General features: G+C 34.3%; 1 protein-coding gene across 1 annotated transcript; it reads right to left on the bottom strand.

Moving 5' to 3' along the window:
* Window positions 1–70: 70 nt before the first annotated feature.
* On the bottom strand, window positions 71–13,060 carry LOC145639724 (ABC transporter G family member 34-like). Its single transcript, XM_081691047.1, has 20 exons — window positions 12,900–13,060; window positions 12,224–12,488; window positions 8,264–8,384; window positions 7,657–7,745; window positions 7,213–7,297; window positions 5,658–5,948; window positions 5,465–5,555; window positions 4,412–5,318; window positions 4,133–4,293; window positions 3,880–3,983; window positions 3,461–3,626; window positions 3,182–3,363; window positions 2,760–3,092; window positions 2,295–2,585; window positions 2,134–2,217; window positions 1,690–1,823; window positions 1,376–1,603; window positions 1,096–1,267; window positions 719–973; window positions 71–343 (listed from the first exon to the last, which is right to left on the bottom strand). Exons 2-20 carry the CDS (start codon window positions 12,481–12,483, stop codon window positions 71–73), a joined length of 4,227 nt encoding a protein of 1,408 aa, XP_081547173.1. The 5' UTR covers window positions 12,484–12,488; window positions 12,900–13,060.
* Window positions 13,061–26,167: the final 13,107 nt, after the last annotated feature.

A 26,167-nucleotide genomic window follows, 5' to 3' on the forward strand; every position in this document is an offset into this window, starting at 1 on the left:
TTACATGTAAATCATTTTCTCCAAAATCATTAAATCAGGAATAATTAAGGAAAATTTTTGAATCCTTAATTCATCTCTTTTGAAAGTTCATGAACTTCATGCCATAAGCAAATCCAAACACGAAGAAGAGGACCCAACCAAGATGTGCCACAACAATGTAAGGCAGGAATTCATAGTCATAACCAAAGTATTCTTTCAGGAAAACCTTAACGGATATGTTGTTGCTACCTCCTGGCACAAGAAGAGTAGATTCGATGTCGCCAACTTGTGATGTCACGAGACCATATAATGTCAAGGAAACTGGGGAAGCCCAGTAAAACCATCTCCACCAAATTGGTATTTGCTACAATGAAATCAAATGTAACGCTCTAAGTTAGAAATTAAGGTAAGTGCTGATCGAAGCTAAACACAATTAGCTAAACTCGGGTTTATTTAATACATACATGTTAACCTAATGCTTGTTGCCTAACATCTCCCTTAATAAGCTTAATAAACCAAGAATAAATGTGGATATAGGTCATGTATGTTGAGTCAATTTATAACATGTAACTTCAAGTGATTAACTATTCTTTGATGTAATATAATGTTGTAACAATGTAACATGATTATAAGAGATAAATTACATAAACTAGATGTTTAATTAAGTAAAAAAAAAAAACATGATAGCTAGAATTGGTTTATTAGACATTTAATAGATAATAAGTAGGAAGTGACATACCGGTCTAGGAATCAAAAAACCAGCAAATATGTTCCAAAAGCCGAGGAAGAAATTCATTATAATGGCGGAAATTTGATGACCCGGTGAAAGAGAAACGAGCATCATTCCATATAGTGTGAAGTAAAGGAAGCACATTAAGATGAAGAAGTAGAAGTATAGGAATTTCTCGATGTTCCATTCAAATCCAATCATGCAATATAGGATAAGAGTGTAAACAAGAGTTTGTATCACATTGTAAATTGCCTCTATTGCAACCTGTATGATATGAAAACAAATCCGAATAAAAGTTAAATTACACTATCAACGTGCACTTAATTTCAAACCAGAGCAAGTATGGTTTTAAATTACTTTAACGTGATACACCTTTGTTACATTACCTGAGCAAACGTATAGGGTAGCGCCGAGTACATCCTTGCTGCTTTTTCGCGATAAAATATTGTCCTTTCAGTAGCAACAACAGCTTGCACAGCAGAAGTGTTAGTACCTCCAAGGAATAGTACAGCCGAATACATGGCACCTAGGAGATTCATCAAGTCTTGCTCTTTAGATCTGTTCCATGACAACAAATACGCGTCATTAAACTAAAATAATCTTGGGATGGTACGGATACTTCATAATGTGATCAATAATAGTTAAGAAGAAGATAAATAAACTCACATTTTGCCTCCTTGATTCCAGAATAAAACACCAAAGACAAGGCCTATGAAAATAGTCATAGCAAATCGAGCAAGATTGTATTCTGAGTTCCTCCAATAAGACCAATATTGCTTCCAAAAACAAGCCTTAAATTGAACAAGGTATGGTTGAGAGTATTTGGTTGGGAAGTGGAGATCAATAGAATTCGGTGCAGGAGTGCTAAGCTCTCTAATCAATTCTTGGTTCCTCCTAACAAAATGTATTGTCTCTAGTTCTCATCATAAATTATTGAAATAATAGATATGCATATCTAGATATTTAAATTTGTAACTTACTGATAAAGCGAGGAGTTTGCATAATTATTTGCAAAATCAACCTCCAATTGAGACTCTACTTCAGGACTAGTGATATCAAGCACCCATGTTGCTGGATTATAACCGTCCTTGATTTTTGGCACTCCGGGAATGGCCTACAATTGATTCATTCAATGATCATCTAGGCAAAAGGCGCATACATTTAAAAAAAATTAAAAACAAAAAACAGTGCTCAAGCCATAGTCCATGAAAGTTCAAAGTTTGAAGACTATTGATAATGTTTTATGATTGGATTTCGTATGATGTCTATATTACTTAGCAGATAAAGAGATGGCACATAAGTACTTCGTTTTGTAATTGACATTTAACAAAAGATGTTAATGAATGGTCGAAGTTAGGCATTGAAGATTATATGAAACAGGGGAGTAGAGCTAAAACTATAAGTGCATCAAGTGAATAACATACTTCAAAGTACTTAATTAGCTCACAAGAGTTGTGACCAAGTGGTCCTGCATAGATTATATGCCCTCCCCTTTTCATCAATAAGAGCTGCAATAATAATATACAAGTTACATACATTATAAAAATTATTTATATGTAGAGAAAAAAGATATTTGAAGTAATACCTCATCGAAGGCCTCAAATATATTTATACTTGGCTGATGAATTGTGCAAACCACAGTCCGTCCAGTATCCACAGTATTTCTCACAGTGCGCATAACAATAGCCGCAGCTCTAGCATCAAGTCCGGATGTTGGTTCATCCATAAATATTATGGAAGGATTAGCAACTAACTCTACAGCTACTGTCAATCTTTTCCTTTGTTCTATTGAAAGGCCGTTCACCCCGGGAAGGCCAACTAGAGCATCCTTCAATGGCTTAAGCTCCACCAGATCCATTACTTCGTCAACAAACAGCTGTTATTGTTAAATTAAGTCATTTTTCATTGCATAGTTGATGAAAGGTAAGAAATTAAAGCTAACAATGTTTATTAAAATTAAATGTAAAACTACTTCCATAGTTAGTAAAGAACGGGATCTTTTATCTTTTAATGACAATAATTTAATGAAGTATGTGTAAAGGTAATAAACCTTTCTTGTTGTAGTGTCCACTTCTGCAGAAAGACGAAGCCAAGCCGAATATAAAAGGGATTCATAGACAGTAACGTGGGGTGAATGGATGTCATTTTGTTCACAATAACCACTGATCCGAGCAAAAGTTGCCTGATTTTTGGGGTACCCTGAGATCTTGATGCTTCCTTCAATATGGCCACCAGTTTTTCTTCCAGCGAGCACATCCATCAGTGTGGTCTTCCCCGCACCACTTACACCAACTAGTGCTGTCATAATCCCTGGCCTAAAAGCACCACTAACATCATTTAACAACTGAAGACGATCTTCATTGTAACCTTTGCCTTTCATTTCCTGTTGAAGATTATTAAGTCATCAATATAATTAATACAGGTACATCAACATTCAATAACCAAATGTTTTCAATTGAAATCCAAACTTACAGCAGACGTATCCACGTAGTAATTTACATGGTTGAATGTCAGTGAAAGAGGTTGAAAATGCAAAACCATTCCTCTTTTCGAAGCACCATTCTCGAAAGAGCTAGTATTACTCTTTACAAGAGTAACCTTCTTTTGGACCTCATCATCATCATCTAAGGGTATGATTCTAGAATGACTAATAGCTGAAGAAACATTGATATTAGTAAAGTTCAATAACAATATTATTATTATTATTGTACGTATTTTTTTAAGTCAAGAAAAATGAAATCAAGGACTTACGATTTAAGTATGTCAATGACAGTATGTAGAATAAGTTGAAGATGAGAAAAAATCCTAATAAAGCTCCTATACAAATCCAAAACCAATATTGTTGTTTAAAAAAGCCTCTCGAGGATAGTATGACTTTGCCAATTGTCTGTTCATTGATTCTTGAATCCATATTAGGCTGCGAATTAAAAACATGTATAGATTAATAAGTATATATATCATACATACGTACCACATGAAAGATTAGATTGGTCATTATTATAGGTGGTTCATTACAACTATTACCTCCGTTTCTAATTTTTGCAACAAATGAATTTTTTATGTCTCACAAATAATACCCCTTTATTACAAGTTTATAAGGTAGTCTCTGGAAAACAACATGATCATGAATGATTTATCAAGGAAAAGGAAGCAACAGAAAGTGCACTTACTGTGCTCCATCGTTTGTCAAGAAATTCATTGATAACTATAGCATTTTGTCCGTACATCATAGGCGAAAGGTAGTATGCCCATTTCATCCAAGGTGCAATGTCATCTGTAAAACACACACAATGTGAATTGCGGTAACAACAGATCATAACAAGTTCCCAATGCTAGGAAAATACGACGTAGAACATCCCATGAAGAATACGGAACTTGGAACGAAAGCAAAAAATTGAAAGCACGCATTGGTGAATTGATTACCTTTTGCAATAATGAATCCTCCTAGGACAAAAACAGACAGCAAGGTTAAGGTACAGATAGTACTAGCAATAACCATTGTCCTTCCAACGGCACCAAGCAAGCGAAAGAGGGACATTGCCATCAGATTTGTGCAGAAGAGTGCTAGCCAATGGCAAAAAGATCTGATAAAAATTGCACATAAACTTACTTTGGCTAAACACAACATAATTGATCATGGTTTTCATGATATAACAAAGCATGCATTTACGAAAAAAAATTAAAAGCTCATGTCTATCTTACCTACTAATTGCTGGAGCAAAGCCAATTGTATAATAAGTGATGACAGTCCAAATAGTAGAATCAACGAATGACAGTGGTATTCGTAGGACACAAACAGGCAAGGCATAAGCCCAAGCAGGGTAGAAGAAAAGGTCCCTTTGTTTGTAAAAAACCGAAAGGCTAAGGACTGTCATAGGAAATTCAGCCATTCCATTAAACATCATATTCATGAGACTGAAAAATAAAGCTCCCAAGTATTTCCCTCCATCGGCCACTGTTTCATGATGCATTGTTGTCCTTAGAAACACCGTCATGGTAATCAATGACATGATTGTTAATTGAGTAGTTTTGAAGATGTACACAAAAGAATTTCTCTTCATCAACATCCACTCCCTTGCGAAACATGCCTTTAATAGTTTCCAACTGGAGGTACCATACAATTCTTTCGAAAGATCCGATTGCATTGCTTTAGACTTAGACTCATAAGGAATGAAAAGATCCGATGCTAGTCTCTGCCCAATTCGGCAAGATTTGAATGCTTGAGCAAACTCGTGAGCAGAAATAAATTTGTGTGAAGACTGGTTCTTAGGCGACCAGTATTGTGCTTGGTCTTTCTTTGAAGTAACCTCTAGCAAAAAGTCGACGACTTCTTTTCTTTCCGGGCACTTGAATCCCATGTAATCAAAAAACTCAAGAACATCTTCACACGAACCTTGGTAAACGATGTGACCTTCAATAAGAAGAATGATATCATCAAATAGGTCATACGTCTCAGGATTCGGTTGCAGAAGAGATATGATCATTGTTACATCCAACATGTGAACTATATCTCTTAAGTTTTTGCATATGCGAAAAGTAGTGGAGCTATCCAACCCGGTTGAAATTTCATCCATTAAGAACACTTTTGTTGGTCCAACCAACATTTCACCTACATTATAGTACAATAACCTAAATTTATCAAGCACTTTTGTCACATACTATAAATTTAGGAACATTCTTGATATCCATAAAAATAAACGTAATTAAAGGTACACCCAGATGTATATAAGTGTATAGTTGAATTTGCATATATACCTAAGGTTAAACGCTTCTTCTCACCACCCGAGATACCCCTCCTCATCTCATCACCCACCATGGTATCCGCGCATATATCCAATCCAAGTAACTAATAATGGATTAAAAGGTGGTAATTAATTTAGAGTACTAAGTTTAAAAACTAATTAAGTTCTTAAAATTAAAGTAAGCCTTTCTCATAAAGATTACAAACCTTGAGGACATAATCAGTAATTAGACCATTTTCTTGACCTGGAATGGCTATGGCCTTCATGAAGACGTCGATATCAAGATCAGGTGTGATCCCTAATTGCTTCTCTTGTCTTAACAGCTCTTCCAACAACTCATACCGAGTTCCAACCCCTAAACATCGTCCTGAAAAATCGAGTGTCTCCCTTACTGTCATTTCTCCAAAATGAAGATCATGTTGACTGATATAAGCACTCGTTCTATGGGGGTTAATTTGTGTAAATTCATGCCCATTGTAGGTTATCTTTCCAGTTACCTGTTCACAGTAGTTTAAATAGATAAGATAATGTTGTTAACAACATCCATAAATATACAGTGTTTTACTAGTAAAGAATAAAGAAATGAAATTCTTAAGAATACATGACATAATAACGCATTTGTAATAAATGTTTATTGGTTTTTTCTACCCAGTACTTTTAGTGTGTACGATGTAACCCTGCCGTTAAGTTGTCGTTAGCTGTTGCCGTTAGTTTTTATTTCCTCACCACTAAAACCCAACCCTCACGATCCACCACCCACCAACACACCCCAGGCCACCCGCCGAACCCCACCTGTGATCGAACCAAACCCCTCCAGCAACCCCTACCATCACCCATCATAGCCCCACCACCACCCATCACAGTCCCACCATCAGGTCCTTCACCCGGTGCACCACTAAAGAAAGTGTTCGAATACAATGGAGGAATTTAATTCAAATTGAAATTTCGACAAATTGGTTTAGGACTTTTGTTTCATTGTATTCAAATTGCAAAATTAAGTTGTTAATTGTTGTTTTCATTTTAAATCAAAGAATTTGGTTCAAAACAATAAAAACCCTAATTTTTTCCCCAATTTGATTTTAATTGTTAAATCATCAATTTAGGTTCAATTAGATTGAGATTAAATACACAAAACTTGTTTAAATTGATTTTTCCTATGAAAATCTGCACGGATATGGTTCAATTAGTCGAAATTGTTCGACGTTTGTCCAAAAATTTTCGAAAAATGGTCAAAATCAGGGCATGAAGAATGGTGGTGGTGGCACATCAAGTGGCTAGGTGTAGTAGTTGCTGGGGTACGAGGAGAGAGGGGGGAGATTATGGTCGAGGAGTTGAGAGAGAAGGAGAGAGGAGGGTGACGCGGTGGTGCGGCTGGAGGTGCAACGGTGGAGGAGAGAGGGTGTTTGGGGGGTTTTTCTTTTTTAAAAAAAATATTTATTTTGAAGTTAACTAAAAGTTAACGTAAGTATTAGGAGAGGGGTATAGTTGATTAAAAAATAGCTGTTAAAAAGCGTGGACACTTTTAAAAAGCATGGACACAGCTTGGAAAACCCAACTCCTCAAGGACATAGCTTCCACTTTTGTCTACTTATGTATATGAACTTCATTTATCACATATCCATACCACACTTTATTAATTTATTAAGCGAGTTTTTAAGAAAAAAATATGTCACTGCACATATTTTTTTATAAAACTCCGTGATGTATTGTATAAGTTTCGTTATATACATAAAAAGATTTTGGATTGAAAATTAAATGCACCTTAAGGTCTTCATCTAACTTCCCTGCGAGTGCTTGTAGTAATGTAGTTTTTCCACAGTCTGGAGGTCCCAAAAGCAATGTCATCCTAACAATTTAAACATCAATGTACGTGAATGTGGTTATAAACATCAATTTAACCTTATGAACAATGACTTTTAATTCACTACAATATATATATATATTTTTTAAAGGAAAATTTACTATACTACTTTGATTATTACTGTTTATAATTATTGTATTAATAAAATTTATGAAAAAATGATCTCTTCAGTTAAACACTGTGAATAACTAGGAAACTTATTTAAGTACACTTTTGATTGATTTGGGCACATTAGAATGAGAGTAGCATAGACATCTGTTTCTAGCGATAGGTTTGCCAAAAATCTTAGTCTATAACACAAGTGATTTCGACTATATGATAAAATAACGAAATAAAGAATATACCTAGATGGTTTAACAATTCCACTGACATCTTGGAGTATCTTGATGCTCCTCTTCTTTGACGGGGTAAGTCGTATCAATCCAAGAATTGTCTGCCAGTGTCAAATTTCAAAACAAAAACAATAGCTAATTAAACAATTTCTGTCACAATTATTAATTTTGAAAGTTATTGGATTGACTGATACCAGAATCATTGCAATACTGGTTTTTTTATGCTATTTTTAATGTGTCGTCTATTGCACCAATATTAAAAACACATCAAACTTATTACAGTATAACTTTATAATACATCAAGACTTCAAGAGTAAAATTTTTGACTGATTTACTTTCAATGACAAATCTTTTTATGGCCTATGTCCCCCCACCCCCACCCACAAAAAAAAAAAAAAAGTTAACCTGCCTCAGTCTAAATTGGAAAAGTCTTCTGTCCCACAAAAAATTAATATTGATCCTACACTCCCTAATAATTGTATCCAAATTGCCTTATGACTTGCCTTGTTCAAAAATGCCCTTGTACTTATAATTATAATTATGGTAAAAGATTGGGACAAAGTGACAACTAATATTTATGTTGATTGAATCTAATGTCCTCGACAATAAAAATTATTACCTCTAGAAAATTCATAGAAGAATTAAGCAAGGTGGGCAAGGCTCTGCTTCCTACATGTACTTCTCCTTCCACGGACAGATGCTCGTATCTCAATTCAATATTTGGAATTTTAATTGCAGCCCTATAAATATCAATTAGAATCCAAATCATTGCATACATAATAAATTGCATGACATACAAAAATATACATATTAGACCCCGTTCTCTTCACCTTAATTTTGCTGAACTGAAATTATTTTTACTGAACTTAAATTATTTTTGCTGAATTTAAATTAATTTTACTGAACTTAAATTATTTTTGCTGAAATGAAATTATTTTTACTAATTTTCTATTATAATTCTTCTTTAATAAAACTAAATTTTGCTGAACTAAACTTATTTTTACTGAACTGAAATTATTTTTACTGAACTGAAATTAATTTTATATTTTTACTGAACTGAAATTATTTTTACTTAATATTATTTTTTTTAAGGTGAAGAGAACAGGGCCTTAATCATTGACAATAACAACAATTTTCAATAAGTTACTGGAATAATAAGTTAATGGTCAAAGATTACACGTATTAGAACCCTAAAAAAATAAAATAAAAAAATAAAAAAATCACGTTATTAGTATATTATGGTCACTTATAAATCATTATTCGAACCAATTGGTTGTTGGTGTAGTGGTGATTGTGACTACACTTGGTAGTGAAGATCTGTGTTCGATCCCCTGCAACAACAATTGGGAGGGGACTAGAACCTAACCACCCAGAACTGATCCCCAAATCCGGATTAGCCCAAATGGTTAACCGGGTAGAATACACACACACACACACAAAAAAAAAAAAAAAAAAAAAAAAAAAAAAAAAAAAAAAAAAACATTATTCGAAATAAACTTTTACAGAGTACGGTGTTAAATTAGTTCCTTCAAATCAATTGTCACTGTTATTTGTGATCATCTACGTGGGATGAAAATTGTTCCAAGCGACCCAATCATAGATGCACTAAAGCGTTACTTTCCCTTTAAATTCCTATTGATTAAAGTTTTCTTTCCTATTTTGACGAGACTAAAGTAAATCTTACAAATTAGCAATAATAAAACTGTGGATGATGGTCCGTTGGTCCCAATTCCCAAACATTCCATTGATGCCAAGATGCCAACTCAAATAATGAAAGGATACTTTACCTAATCGTATTCACTCCGTTAAGCATCTTTTCATGATAGAATATAAAAAATGATATTGGACTTTAACCAAAAGCTTACTTCAACTATCTTGGTGCTACCGTGACACAAAAATTATGGGTTTAAATTTCATTTAACTTCTACTTTTATGTGGAATATTTCAGGGTATGAGCTGAGGGGACCCAAATCACATCCACATTGCAAGCCCAACAAACTCTCAAATGAAGGGACATGATAGAGTACATAATTCGATCTAAGACTTCAATCATCATCTTAAGCTTTTAGTCGCACAGAAAACCAATAAAAAAAAACTAGAGAACCAATTAAAAAGAACAGTACCATGGAAAACCAGGCCCGTCGCTGACCCAGGGCAGCCGGGGCACCCGCCCAGGGCCCACGGATAGAGAGGGCCTCATCTTCAAAGAGGGCCTCATTACAGTTATGTTTATTTAGAGATAAATTTATCAATACTAGTATCTCTTGTCCTTTGTAGCTTGGTGGTTGGTACAAGTTTGTAAGTACTTAATATACACATAAGTCAGTGGTTCAACAAATTACTACTTGCATAGTATATATATAAACTACTATAGCCTAAATTATTGTTATATTATAATAAAATATCTATTACTATGTTCCTAAAAAAAAAATATTATTTATGGATTTAGATTTTAGATTATGAAGAATGATCCATTTCATTCGTAAGAGAAAATCGATCATAAAGCTTCTTTTATACCTTCTTTCTTTTACAAACCATATAGTTGTAGACTTGAGTATATAGAAGTATTTATTTTTCCATTGAGTATAATTTATTAAAAGTGTTTTTTTAACTATAGTCAAAACTAGATTATTTGTTCAAAACTTTTTCTTAAGGATGATAATTTGTTCATATTAAAGTATATATACATATATAAAAAAAAATAAAAAAATTTCTTCTTCAATATTAATAAAATAAAATAAAATAAATACTTCGTACTACATGCATTAGGGCCCCGATTTCTTCTTTCGCCCATGGGCCCCCGAAATCTCAAAAACGGCCCCGTGGAAAACTTCTTTGAACTTAAGGAAAGAAGGGCAAAGCTTGTCAAAGCTAGCAGGGAGGAAGTCAAGGAAGCAGGTTTGGTAGCAAGGAAAGGTGTGTTGGATCTACCTCTCACTTCTAGGCTCTAGCTGTGTTTTCAGCAAAGACAATTTCTTAAGTAATTTTGTAACTATTTTGCAGCCTGATAGTATCTCTAAATTCGGCATGTAATAACTCTAACAGTAGATTTGGTACACTCTAACTGCTACTTAGGCTAGTATGTAGCGAGGGGGTGATAGATAGCCCAAACACCCACCAACCACCTTGACCGTGAAGGTTGACTTTTGTAAATTGGCACTAGTGCATATGTGTGCCATAAACTTTTATCTAAGTGAATACTTGCGACGATTTGACATAAAGTAGACAAAAAAATGTCTAATTGTTGCAAGTAATATGAAGCCGAAGTAGTATATTAGTTCCTTTTAACCAGAAAAAAAATAAAAATTAAAAAGAATAATGATGAAAAATACAAATCATCTCATCAAAAACAGGAAAAATACAAATCAATCAATGGTGAAACAGCTAGAATAATATTTTGTACGGTGTATGTATGTTAGTATCAAGTATAGATTTTTTTTGTTGAGTTGTTGATATAAGCCACTCATCTTTTTTTTTTTTTTTTTTTTTTTTTTTTTTTTTTTTTGAAGAAATTAGCCATTCATCTCTTAGTTACTCCCAATTATGATGGTTACCTACGACCCTACCGTTAATCATATACAGAATACAGGCTACTCAATCTCAACTTCTCAAAAGAGTCAAGTCTCCCTCTATTCCATGAAAATATTCCTATTAAGTACTCCACTTGTTCATCATATTTTCATTTAACATACGAAGTATTTGTCCATGTGCGTATTAAATTATTAAAATCTGTAATTACATTTTAGTAAAAATAAAATTCATACAGTAAATTGATATTTTGAAAGTATTCGTCGATGGAATTGAATAAAATTAATAAACTCCACTTGACCATATATTTTTCTTATACTCGTATACTAGAAAGAATTTAGAAGATTTTCTTAAGTTGTTAATATTGTCTGAATTCCAAATGAGAATAACATGTACTCTGTAAGATCTATTTGAGTGTTATTACGTTATAAAATTTTCTAACTTTGATGCTTGATAATCTTTTCCCGAGTGTATTGTTAGATTTTTAATCAATGAGAGTGATTTACATTAATTTAAAAAATGAATAAATAAAAAATTAAACACTTTATTGCCATATACAGATGGTTTCAACTTTTAAGGTAATTTTGCCTTTGCCTTTTGAAGTGGACATATAAAAGTTTAAATTATGATTATAAGAAAAGTTTAATAAACATTTTGGGGGTCAAGTGGTGTTTTTTTTTTTTTTTTTTTTTTTTTTTTTTTTTTTTTTTTTTTTTTTTTTTTTTTTTTTTAAATCTTATAACTATAAACAAGTAGAGTTATCAAGCTTAGGAATTTTTTCTTTAATTTGTCTCAACTTACTTTGATGCTGATAATTTTTATAATATGTAATCGAAAATATTAATGATCAATAACAATGTATGTTGACAAAAATGTACTAGCGTTTTTTTCACGTTTATAAGTAAATAGACATAAGGTGTAAATATTAAGGAATGTTGTTCCTTTTATGGAGTATTAGGAATTGGAACATTCTAACCCAAAATAGAATATGAATAAATTCATGAGACAAAACGAGTAATAAATACGAGTGTGTAGTAAAACAAAAACTCACCGATCAATTCTATCTCTGAGTTTTCTGAGGAAATTCTCAGTATCTTCTTGAATACCTTTGAGGAGAGATTCAATCAAAACTTTTTTCTCTTGCTTCCCCAACTTTTGAAGATCAATCTCCTTAATATCAACTTTCCCATCATCAATCACTAGCCTCAACAACCCTTTTCTTATGCTTGTATAAGTAGGCAGCCGCTGTAAAGCAGCCCACCTCCGTTCCACCTCCTCCTCCACCGCCTCTTTCTCCGTTGTATCATTCATACTATCTACATCATAGCCATTATTACCAAAATTTTGAAGCATAAGTTTTGGATGAGACTGACTCACATTCTGACTGTTTTTATTTTCCATACTTGAAATGTAGAAATGCTCGATATAGTAGTATTTTTATTAGTTGGTTAAAATTGAATACAATGGTTGGAAAACAATATACATAACCCTTTTATTTTCCATACTTGAAATGTAGAAATGCTCGATATAGTAGTATTTTTATTAGTTGGTTAAAATTGAATACAATGGTTGGAAAACAATATACATAACCCTTGTCGCAAAGACACTATTACTCAAAAAGTTTAAAAATTTAAATTACTTGATATTGAAATTAAAAAAACAAAAACAAAAAAACTCCAATTGACAACCAGCAAATGAACAACTTGTGGATCAACACAATAACGTACCTGGATGGGTTACTCTCTAGCTTATACAAGTACTTCGAATTTCGTTAGCTTAAATATTTGAAATATCGAAGGAAAAGTTAATGTTGATGGTATGCGGTGCCCGGCAGTTATATAGTGGCTCAGTGAGAAGAAGCGGCAAAACATTTCCGACGACGTCTATTAAAAAGCAAACTTAAGGAGTATTCTGATTTACTGAACTGAATAGAATTAGATAGATATGAAATGAATGGTTTATGAGAGAAGGAAATTGAGAATTGAATTAATTGGATTGAATTAAACTGAACAAAATAGACCTTTAGTTGCAAAAAAAGAATTTTACTCCGTATTTCTTATTGTCCAACTAGTTCAATTGCTATTAATTAAATTTCAAAAGAAAAATTTACAAAAAAAAAATAAAAATAAATGAAAAGGTTTGAATCCATTTAATTATTCAGTTAGTAGTATAGGGGTAATTGTGTCAGTATAATAGGACTTAGTTTGTTATTTAAGGGAAATTCAATAAGTATAATAAGTAATAACGATTTATTTTGTTAGTATTAATACTGGTTACTTTATCATTAATATAGAGGTTATTCTGTTCTTTTTATAAGCGGACACACGGAGTAGTCAACCGCACAAAATACGAGCTGTCATATTAATTCAATTTCTATAAAGAAGCAAACTCAGAGCATATTCTCATTGACTAAGGGCCTGTTCTCATTGACTGAACTGAACTGAAATGAATATTTTATAAGGGCCTGTTCACATTTACTGAGCTGAACTGAACTGAACTGAACTGAACTGAACTGATTGGAACTGAACTGAACTGAACTGAACTGATTGGAACTGAACTAAACTGAACTGAACTGAATTGAGCTGAAATGAATATTTTATGAGAGAGGGAAATTAAGAGCTGAACTGAACTGAACTGATTGGAGCTGAACTGAACTGATTTGAGCTGAACTGAACTGAACTGAACTGAAATTAAGTAAATGTGAACAGACCCTAAGAGAAGGAAATTATTAGGAGCTGAACTGAACTGATCTGAATTTCAACGTATGAGAACAGGCCCTAAACTCAGCTGAACTGAAATGAAATGAACTGAACTGAACTGAACTTATTAGAGTTGAACTGAACTGAACTGAAATGAATATTTTATAAGAGAAGGAAATTAGGAGTCAAGCTAAACTAAACTGAACTGAACTTATTAGTGATGAACTAAAGTGAACTGAAAATAAATGTTTGAAAACAGGCCCTTAATTAGTTGCCAATAAAAAGGGGGAAAAAATAAAATTACTTCTTCCATTTTAAATAATTGTAACACTTTCCTAAATGTAATTGTCATAATACTACAACACACTATAATTGATTTTTTTTTTTGGAATTGTATTATTATCCTTATTTTAAGTTCGTGATCCACTTAATTAAGTACTATACTACAATAATTAACAACCTCTCAACCCCATAATTTTAAAGTGTTTTAAATTATGTGAAATGTTCTTTTCTTAAATGTTGTAAAAAAAAAAAAAAAAAAAAAAAAAAAAAAAAAAAAAAAAGTGTGTAGTAAGTAGGGGTGAGCATGGTTCAGTACTTAAACCGTTAACATTATCGGTTCAACTACCCGATAACCAATAACACTATAAACGATATTCATGAACCAAACCAATAAGTTTGGATACCCAGACTTTTGGATTAATAATCGGATACCCATTATGATATCCAATAATGTAAATTTGTACTTATAAGAGTTTAGGATTTGGATAAATAGATTTAAGTAGGAAATAAAAGAAACAGTTGCTGATCGGATCGGCTAACCCGTTAATTTAATAATGATACTCCCTCCGTTTCATAATAATCACAACACTTTTTTTTTTCATTCGTTTCATAATAGTTACAACACTTTCTTATTTGGTAAGGAACCACAACTATTTTATTATTTTTCTCTCCTAACAAGTAACAACCCCATTTACACTATTTTTTAAAAATATTTTTTTCTCCTACTAACAATTAAACTTACCAACACTTTACATTAAAAAATTCATCTTTTGGTTCCCACCCTATAAATTTTCTAAAATTTTGTGTCAACCCTACTGTTGCGATTATTATAAACGAAAGGAGTATCCAATAACCGTATCTGTACTTGTACCTGATAACAAATTATTGGATCGGGTATCCAAAATATTATGATTATCGGATCAGGTAGCCTAATTTTCGAATTGATTATGGATTGATTTTTTCAAAATTTGCTACTCCGTATAAATAAAAGATACTTGGACTACTTAATCGCCAAAAATACGAGTAGAATTTTAAAAAGCAAAGTTTGGATCCAAATTCTATACAACATGGCCCAATTGCAATCTGTCATACCCATTGAACACATGGTTAACTAAAGCATCATTAAAGTCCATTTTTGTAAGGAAAAGCAAATCAATGTCTCGTTTTCGTAACCGTTAATACCAATCTTCGAATAACTTTGTATGTTAGGCCTTAGAGGCTTAGAGCAATAGATCCTAGAGGTAGAATACTTTGGGAAAATAAATTAGTGTGGAATAATTTTCATATTAAAATTAAGAGAATAATATCTTTAATTATTTATGATTGAATTATGTTAAAAGAAGAGAGTGAGGGGATAGCTCAAGTGGTTGGAGTTTCCCTCCATATTCTAAGAGATCTTGGGATCGACTCTCATCAACCGTCCTTGTGGCTCTTTAAATAGCAAAAAAATTACGTTAAAAAAAAGATATGTATTATATTTACACCAGTTCACTCCTTAAATAAGTTTGTAAACAAGCCCTTATTTTTTTTAATTATTTCAAACAAAAATTTTCGAGATTAATTGTCTAATATACCCAACCCAACAATATAAATGAAAATTAAGTGGGGATAATATTTCAACCCGTGATACCACAAAAGAATATTTTAGTACAACTGATTCCATCCATTAACTAACAATTTTTTTATTGCAAATTAGAGCTGTCAATTGGGGTAAACGGGTCGGGTTTGGGTCAGGTCAACTCGGGTCAGGACAATTCAGATTAATTCCATAACCTATGCGGGTCGGGTTTGGGTTGGGTCATGCTTGAGTCGGGTCACGTCGGGTCATACTTCTTATCGGGTTTGGGTCGGTTTACATTCGGGTCGGGTGAACAATAGGTCGGGTTTAATTCGGGTTTTCATGGGTTAAAACGGGTTAGGGTAATTCCCAGGTTCGAGTCAGGTTCTGTTCAAGTCAATAATTTGCGGGTTAGAATCAGGTTGGGTCATTCTCGAGTTTGAGTCGGGTTCGGTTCAAGTCAATAATTTGCGGATTATAATCAGGTCGGGTCATCCTCAGGTTCAAATCGGGTTCGGTTCAAGTCAATAATTTGCGGGTTATAATCAGGTTGGGTCATTTCAAGTCGGGTCATTCTCGAATTCAAGTTGGTTTATGTTCAAGTCAATAATTTGCAGGTTACGATCAGGTTAGGTCATTTCCAAGTCAGGTCATATTCGAGTTCAACTAATTATAAATAGATAATTATCACTTTAGCAAGCTAATTATTTCCTTTGACTATAATATATATGGCAATATACTAGGGAACTATAGTTTATAATTTAGGAAGATAATTATCTCCTTAACTCTTAAATTTGAGGATGATGTTCCTTTCTTTTGCTGGCCTGAACCGACTTGGTCTCCCTAGACAAAATGGTTTGATCAACAATGATAAGGTGGTCTAAATTGCATTTACGGTGATTTGAAATCGAGTCAGGAACAATTTGGGTTGAATTTAGGTCAGGTCAATAACAAGTCGTGTTAATTTTGAGTCGGCTTAGTGATTGATCGGGTTAAATTTTTGGGTTGGGTAAGTAATAGGTATGGTAAAATTCAGGTCGGGTTATTAATAACAAGTCGGATTGAATTCGGGTCAGATCAATAACAACTCGGGTTGATTTCGGGTCGGTTTTGTAACAGGTTGGGTTAAATTCGGGTCAGGTTAGAAACGGGTCAAGTTGAATTAAGGTCAGGTTAGTTACAATTCGGATTAAATTCGAGTTTTGACGGGTTATAACGGGTTTGGGTCAATTTCGGTTCAAGTCGGGTTCGGAGCAAGTTAATTAAATTGGCCGTTGTAAACCAGTAAAGCGGTGCAAGTTGTAAACCGGTAAATTGACCGTTGAAAAGAAAATTGAATGGTTCCACACACCCATCTAGATTCACGGAGGGTATTAGGGACCATGGTAAATATTTCGGAAATTTTTAATTCGGGGCGAAAAAAAGTCAAAAAATTCCAAAATTAAAGCCTAATATCCACACTTTTTGAGAAATTTTGGAGGTTTCGGAGCCCGTTGTCGAAAAGTCTTGAAATTCTATGAGATACATCTCGGGATCATATAATGCCATTTGGAACCATATATGATCATTATTTGTTGTCATAAATGTTTGTGGTACGCTTGAGTTAATGAAATCGGTGCAAGTTGTAAACCGGTAAATTGGTCGTTTAAAGGTAAATTGGATGGTTCCACCCACCCAAGTGGACTTCCGGAGAATATTAGGGACCATGGTAAACATTTCAGAAATTTTTATTTCTGGGCGAAAAAAATTCAAAAAAATTCAAAATTGAAGGCTAATATCCACGCTTTTTGAGAAATTTTGGAGGTTTCGGGGCCTGGTGTAGAAAACTATTAATATTTTAGGGGATACATCTTGGGGTCATATAATGTCATTTGGAACTATATATGATTATTATATGTGGTCATAAATGTTCGTAGTAGGCTTGAGTTAATGAAATCCGTGCAAGTTGTAAACCGGTAATTAAATTGGTCGTTTAAAGGCAAATTGGATGGTTCCACCAATCAAATTGGACTCACCGAGGGTAGTAGGGACCATGGTAAGCATTTCGGCAATTTTTATTTCCGGGTGAAAGAAGTAAAAAAATTCCAAAATTGAAGACATATCCACGCTTTTTGAGAAATTTTGGAGGTTTCGGGGCCGGTGTCGAAAAGTCTTGAAATTCTAGGGGATACATCTCGGGCTCATATAATGCCGTCTGGAACCATATATGATTATTATTTGTTGTCATAAATGTTCGTGGTAGGCTAGAGTTAATGAAATCGATACAAGTATAAACCGGTAAATTGGTCGTTTAAAGGCAAATTAGATGGTTCCACCCACCCAATGGGACTCCCGGACGGTATTAAGGACCATGGTAAAAATTTCGGCAATTTTTATTTCCGGGCGATAAAAAGTTAAAAATTTCAAAATTGAAGGCTAATATCCACGCTATTTGAGAAATTTTGGAGGATTCGGGGCTCGGTGTCGAAAAGTCTTGAAATTCTAGGTGATACATCTTGGGGTCATTTAATGCCGTTTGGAACCATATATGATCATTATTTGTTGTCATAAATGTTCGTGGTAGGCTTGAATTAATGAAATCGGTGCAAGTTGTAAACCGGTAAATTGGTCGTTTAAAGGCAAATTGGATGGTTCCACCCACCCAATTGGACTCCCGGAGGGTATTAGGGACAATGGTAAACATTTCGGAAATTTTCATTTTTGGGCTAAAAAAAATCAAAAAATTTTAAAATTGAAGGCTAATATCCACGCTTTTTGAGAAATTTTGGAGGTTTTGGGGCCTGGTGTAGAAAAGTATTATTATTTTAGGGGATATATCTTGGGGTCATATAATGCCATTTGGAATCATATATGATCATTTTATATTGTCATAAATGTTCGTAGTAGGGTTGAGTTAACGAAATCCGTGAAAGTTGTAAACCGGTAATTACACTAGTAGAATAAATGTAATGGCAAGCGGTTTTGAACCGCATGGGCTTAGGGGGCTTGCCATTTGCCATTTAAATGGCAAGCGGTTCAGAACCGCTTGCCATTACTAGAGAAAGGGCAGCGGTGTTGGCGCCAAACCGCTGCCCATTATGGGTATAAAAATTAAAAAAAAAAAAAATTTGGATTTTTTCACATAAATTGATACACAAACCAAACATATGTAAAAACATTAATGTTTTTATTAATCATTTGTTGTAATATTACATTTACATAAAAAAAAAATACAACTAATAAAATTAATACAACTAATACCAAAAAAAAAAAAAAAAAAATAAAATAAAATTAGCTCTATTAAAAAAAAAAAAAAAACCAAGCTCATGTTGCTTCGTACCACCAGCCACGACCACCAACACCACCGGCCCACCACGACCCACCAATACCAGAACAACCACCCACCACGACCCCCACCAATACCAGAACACCCGTCAGCCACGACCCCCGGCCCACCAATACCAGAACACTCACCAGCCACGACCACCCACCACCACCCGTCCACCGACGACCCCCACCAACACCAGAACACTGGCCAACACCACCACCCACCACGACACCCCACCAACAACAAATTGACCTGAAACAAACCGATTCAACCACCCATCACAATAAAATTAAAAAAAAACACTGAAAAAACAAAATAAAAGATTAAAAAAAAAAGGAAATACCTTGAATACCACCAAAAAATCGAAATTGGCTTTAAATTTGGGTTTATGGGTCAAATTCGACCATAAAAACTCTAGATCTAGAGTTTTTATTGTCGAATTCGACCATAAAAACCCACACGCACCACCACCGGACTACCACGATTTAAACCCACACGAATTTGCTCGAAAACCCATGGCTCGAATTGGCTCAAAAACCCACCAGAATTCGCTCGAAAACCCACCGGACTACCACCGGAATTGGCTCAAAAACCCACAAGCACCAATGGGTCTTGGCGTGAGAAAGGAAAGAAAGAGATGAGAGAGAAAGCTAAGAGAAGGAGATGGAGAAAGGAGAGTGAATTAGAGGAGTGAGAGAGAACTGGTAATAGGGGTGAAAGGGGAGAGAGGAGAGAGAGGCCGTGAGAATGTGTGGGCATTTATTGGCTTAGGGTTTGTGATCCCGGTTTTTTTTTTCTTTTCTAAATGGAAAGCGGTTTGGGGTTGAACCGCTTGCCAATATATCTAATGGCAAGCGTTTCAACCCCAAACCGCTTGTCATTATATATATTGGCAAGCGGTTCGCGCCAAAACCGCTTGCCATTTAATATTACAGGTTTATTAAAAAAAAATTGGGTAAATGGCAAGCGGATTTTTAAAACCGCTTGCCATTTGGGGCTTCCCATTACTTATTTTCTACTAGTGTTAAATTGGCCGTTTAAAGGGAAATTGGATGGTTCCACCAACCAAATTGGACTCACGGAGGGTAGTAGGGACCATGGTAAACATTTCGGCAATTTTTATTTCCGGGCGATAAAAAGTCAAAAATTTCAAAATTGAAGGATAATATCCACCCTCTTTGAGAAATTTTTGAGGATTCGGGGCCCGATGTCGAAAAGTTTTGAAATTTTAGGGGATACATCTCAGGGTCATTTAATGTCTTTTAGAACCATATATGATCATTATTTGTTGTCAGAAATGATCGTGGTAGGCTTGAGTTAATGAAATCGGTGCAATTTATAAACCGGTAAATAGCCGTTTATAGGCAAATTGGATGGTTTCACCCATCCAATTGGACTCCCGAAGGATATTAGGGACCATGGTAAACATTTCGGCAATTTTTATTTTCTGACGAAAAAAGTCAAAATTTTCAAAAATTGAAGGCTAATGTCCACGCTTTTTGAGAAATTTTGGAGGTTTCGGGCCCGATGTCGCAAAGTCTTGAGATTTTAGTTTATACATCTGAGTGTCATATAATACCGTTTGGAACCATATATGATCCTTATATGCTATCATAAATGTTCGTGGTAGGTTTGAGTTATTGAAATCGGTGCAATTTGTAAACTGGTAAATTGGCTGTTTAAAGGCAAATTATATGGTTCCATGATATCACGATATTATACACGATTTATATGTGATATTTGGTCATGTTTTATTATGTTTTCTTCATTCTCCTAATATTTTTGAGCTATTATTCTTCCTATTTCGATATTGCTCTTCTCGGTTTGTTTGTTTTTGTTTTTATAGGAATAAGGCTCGATTTGCATGGAATTTATTTTGATCGTGAGATATTTCTTTATATGGAGCATTTATAGTACCAATGGAGCATCATCAATGGAGCATTTTTGCAGCCTACTCCACAGCTTGGTTGTGGACGTCTATATTGGAGCAAGGGAGAGGCGAAGACAACCCTCTCCACTACCTAGTTGTGGCGGTTTTCTTCGTGCGGCCACAACCCACCTATGGCAGCTCGTTTTGGTGGCATTTGATAGTCCTATTTAAATAAAAATATCTAGTTTTATGCTAGGATATAAATAGGTTTAGATAGTCTTTTATGTATCACTTTTTCATATATTATTTTAGACTTTTTGGGTATTACGTTCTTCCATATTATTTTCTAGGGTTTTGCTTTCAAAATTCAAGATTTCATAATTAATTTCAAGTATTGATTTCTTCTCTCACTTCTTTTATTTTATTATTGTTAATTATGTTCTCTTTATTGATTATCATTCTTGATTTCATGAATATGTGTGAGTAGTTTCTTTATTCCAAGATCTAGCGAAACCCGAATATGATTAATGCTTGATTTAATTCTTTAAATTCTCTAATGATAATTGCAATTGATATGCTTAATTGATTGTGTTTATGCCAATACTAGATTAGGGATAATTGGTATTGTTATTATCCATTGTTTTAATCGCAATGGGAGTTGAGTTTTGACGGGTTTGAATAAATCAATTAAGGGTTTGAAGTTTATCAGGGGAGTAGTTGAATGGATGATTAGGAAGTTAGGGTAATGTGCTCAAGGTCTTTAATTTACATGATTCCGCGGAAGTAGGCTTGATTTTGATTAGGGAAGCCATTGATAACTCGGGAGAGAACATTGGTACTATTCAGAGATTACTTTTCCTCTTTAATCAATTGAATTATATGTTACTACTATTGCATTAATTGTAATCGTGGTATTGCTTGATCTTGGATGTCTTTAGTATTTGATTATCGTATTATTTATTTTAATCGTCGTTCTTGATATTTAGTTATTAATTCTCAATTATTTGATTTGGTTACTTGCTTATTAGTTACTTGAGTCTAATTAATTAGTTGAACCATAGTCTCTTGAAAATCGACCCTTGCTTCCCCATCTACATAGTAGTGGTCTAGTTAGGTTTATTTTTGTTAGGTACGCGACACGCCTATCATTCCACCCATCCAATTGGACTCCCAGAGGGTATTAGGGACCATGGTAAACATTTCAGCAATTTTTATTTACGGGCGAAAAAAAGTCAAAAAATTCCAAAATTGAAGGCTAATATCCATGTTTTTTGACAAATTTTTGAGGTTTTGGGATCCGGTGTAAAAAAGACTTGAGATTTTAGGGAATATATCTCGGGGTCATATAATGTCGTTTGGAACCGTTTATGATCATTATTTGTTGTCATAAATGTTCGTGGTAGGCTTGAGTTAATGAAATCGGTGCAAGTTGTAAACCGGTAAATTAGCGATTAAGAGGCAAATTGGTGGTTCCATCCACCCAATTGGACTACTGGAAGGTATTAGGGACCATGGTAAACAATTCGACAACTTTTATTTTCGGGTGAAAAAAAGTAAAAAAAAATTCCAAAATTGAAGGCTAATATTCACGCTTTTTGAGAAATTTTAGAGGTTTCGAGGTCCGGTATAAAAAAACCTTGAGATTTTAGGGGATACATCTCGGGGTCATATAATTCCGTTTGGAACCATATATGATCATTATATTTTGTCATAAATGTTCGTGGTAGGCTTGAGTTAATGAAATTGGTGCAAGTTGTAAACCGGTAAATTGGTTGTTTAAAGGCAAATTGGATGGTTCCACCCAGCCAATTGAACTTCGGGAGGGTATTAGGGACCATGGAAAATTTTTTGGAAATTTTTAATTCCGAGCGAAAAAAAGTTGAAAATTTTCAAAATTGAAGACTTAATATCCACGCATTTTGCGAAATTTTGAAGGTTTCGGGACTCGGTGTCGAAAAGTCTTGAAATTCCAGGGAATACATCTTGGTGTCATATAATGCCGTTTGGAACTATATATGATTATTATATGTTGTCATAAATATTCGTGGTAGATTTAAGTTAATGAAATCAGTGCAAGTTTGAAATCGGTAAATTTATCGTTTAAACGTAAATTAGATGGTTCCACCCATACAATGGCACTCCCGGATGGTATTAGAGAGCATATTTCATTAATTTTTATTACCGGGCGAAAAAAAGTAAAAAATTTCCAAAGTTGAAGGCTAATATCCTCGCTTTTTGAGAAATTTTGGAGGTATCGGGACCCGCTGTCGAAAAGCCTTAAGATTGTAGGGGATACATCTCGGGGTCATATAATGTCGTTGGAACCATATATGATCATTATATGTTGTCATAAATGTTCGCAGTACACTTGAATTAATGAAATCGGTGCAAGTTGTAAATCGGTAAATTAGTCGTTTAAAGGCAAATTGGATGGTTGCACCCACCGAATTGGACTCCCGGAAGGTATTAAGGACCATGGTAAATATTTTGGCAATTTATTTCCGGGCAAAAAATGTAAAAAAATTCCAAAATTGAAGACTAATATCCACGCTTTTTGAGAAATTTGGGATGTTTCAAGGCCCGGTGTCGAAAAGTTTTGAGATTTTAGGGGATACATATCGGGGTCATATAATGCCGTTTGGAACCAATTATGATCATTATATGTTGTCATAAATGTTCATAGTAGGCTTGAGTTAATTAAATTGTTACAAGTTATAACCTGTAAATTGGCCGGTTAAAGGAAAATAGGATGGTTCCACCCGCCCAATTGGTTTCCGAGAGGGTATTAGGGACCATGGTAAACATTTCGGTAATTTTTGTTTCCAGGAGTTAAAAATTAAAAAAAAAATTCAAAATTGAAGGCTAATATCCATGCTTTTTGGGAAATTTCAAAGGTTTCGGGGCTGGTGTCGAAAAGAAATGAGATTTTAAGGGATACATTTCGGGGTCATATAATGCCGTTTGGAACCATAAATGATCAATATATATATGTTGTCATAAATTTTCGTGGTAGGCTAGAGTTAATGAAATTGGTGCTAGTTGTAAAATGGTAATTGGCCGTTTAAAGGCAAATTGGTTGGTTCACCTAATTGGACTCCCGGAGGGTATTAGGGACCATGGTAAACATTTTGGCAATTTTTATTTCCGGACGAAAAAAGTCAAAAAAATTTAAAATTGAAATTCACACTGTTTTAGAAATTTGGGATGTTTCGAGGCCTGGTGTCAAAAAGTTTTGAGATTTAAGGGGATACATCTCGGGTTCATATAATGTCGTTGGAACCATATATGATCATTATATGTTGTCATAAATGTTCGTAGTAGGCTTGAGTTAATTTAATCGGTGCAAGTTGTAAATCGATAAATTGGCCATTTAAAGACAAATAGTATTGTTCCACCCACCCAATTGGACTCCCGAAGGGTATTGGGGACCAGGGAAAACATTTCGGCAATTTTTATTTCAGGGCGAAGAAAAGCAAAATAGTTCCAAAATTGAAGGCTAATATCCATGCTTATCGAGAAATTTTGGAGGTTTTGGGGCCCAGTGTAGTAAAGCCTTTAGATTTTAGGGGATACATCTTGGGTCATATAATGCCGTTTGGAACCATATATGATCATTATATGTTGTCATAAATGTTTGTGGTAGGCTTTAGTTAATGAAATCGTCGCAAGTTGTAAATCGGTAAATTGGCCTTTAAAGGCAAATTGGATTGTTCCACCCACCCAATTGGAGTCCCGGAGGATATTAGAGACTATGGTAAACATTTTGGCAATTTTTATTTCCGGGCAAAAAAAGTCAAAATATTCAAAAATTGAAGCCTATATCCACGCTTTTTGAGAATTTTTGGAGTCTTCGGGGCCTTGTGTCGAAAAGTTTTGAAATTCTAGGGAATACATCTTGGGGTCATATAATGTCGTTTGGAACCATATATGATCATTATTTGTTGTCATAAATGTTCGTGATAGGCTTGAGATTAATGAAATCGGTGTAAGTTTTAAACCGGTAAATTGGTCGTTTTAAAGGCAAATTGGATGGTTCCACCCACCTAATTGGACTCCCGGAGGGTATTTATGTCCATGGTAAACATTTCGGCAATTTTTATTTCCGGGCGAAAAAAAGTCAAAAAATTCAAAAATTGAAGGCTAATATATCCACGCTTTTTGAGAAATTTCGAATGTTTTGTGGCCCGGTGTCGAAAAGCATTAAGATTTTAGGGGATACATCTCGTGGTCATATAATGTCGTTTGGATCCATATATGATCATTATATGTTTTCATTAATGTTTGTGGTAAGCTTGAGTTAATGAAATCGGTGCAAGTTGTAAACCGGTAAATTGGTCGTTTTAAGGCAAATTGGAAGGTTCCACCCAACCAATTGGAATCCCGGAGGATAGTAGGGAACATGGTAAACATTTCAACAATTTTTATTTTCAGGTGAAAAAAGTAAAAAAAAAATCCTAAATTAAAGGCTAATATCCAGGTTTTTTTAGAAATTTTGGAGGTTTCGGGTAGAGCTGTCAATTCGGGTAAACGGGTTGGGTTTGGGTCGGTAAGAGTGGGTCGGGTCAACTCAGGTCGAGTCAATTCGGATTAATTCCATTACCTATATGGTTCGGGTTTGGGTTGGGTCATGCTTGAGTCGGGTTACGTTGGGTCATATTTCTTATCGAGTTTGGGTCGGATTTAGGTCGTGTTAATAACTGATCGGGTTACATTCGGGTCAGGTGAACAATAGGTCGGTTTTAATTCGGGTTAAAACGGGTTAGGGTAGTTTTCGAGTTCGGTTCAAGTCAATAATATGCGGGTTAGAATTAGGTCGGGTTCAGTTCAAGTCAATAATTAGCTGGTTATAATCAGGTCGTGTTATTTTCAAGTCGGGTCATTCTCGGGTTCAAGTCGTGTTCGGTTCAAGTCAATAATTTGCGGGTTATAATCAGGTTGGGTCATTTCCAAGTCGGGTCATTCTCGGAGTCAAGTCGGGTTATGTTCAAGTCAATAATTTGCAGGTTACAATCAGTTCGGGTCATTTCCAAGTCATGTCATATTCGGGTTCAATTCAATATAAGTAGATAATTATCATTTTTATCAAGCTAATTTTCTCCTTTGACTAAAATATTTATGGCAATATACTAGAAACTATAGTTTATAATTTATGAAGATAATTATCTCCTTTGACCATACAACAAATATATACTATATTTAACTCTTAAATTTGAGGATGATGTTCCTTTCTTTTGCTGGCTTGGATCAACTTGATCTCCCTAGACAAAATGCTTTGATCA

This window comes from Chenopodium album, chromosome 7 (genome assembly GCF_948465745.1).
Source record: "Chenopodium album chromosome 7, dcCheAlbu1.1, whole genome shotgun sequence".
NCBI classification, from domain to species: Eukaryota; Viridiplantae; Streptophyta; class Magnoliopsida; order Caryophyllales; family Amaranthaceae; genus Chenopodium; species Chenopodium album.

Coding starts and splice junctions, on each gene's coding strand:
- LOC145639724 (XM_081691047.1), bottom strand. CDS start 12,483: ATGAATGATACAACGGAGAAAGAGGCGGTGGAGGAGGAGGTGGAACGG. Junction 5,556..5,657: donor TTACTGATTATGTCCTCAAG/GTTTGTAATCTT, acceptor ATCCATTATTAG/TTACTTGGATTGGATATATG. Junction 3,364..3,460: donor GTCATTGACATACTTAAATC/GTAAGTCCTTGA, acceptor ATGTTTCTTCAG/CTATTAGTCATTCTAGAATC.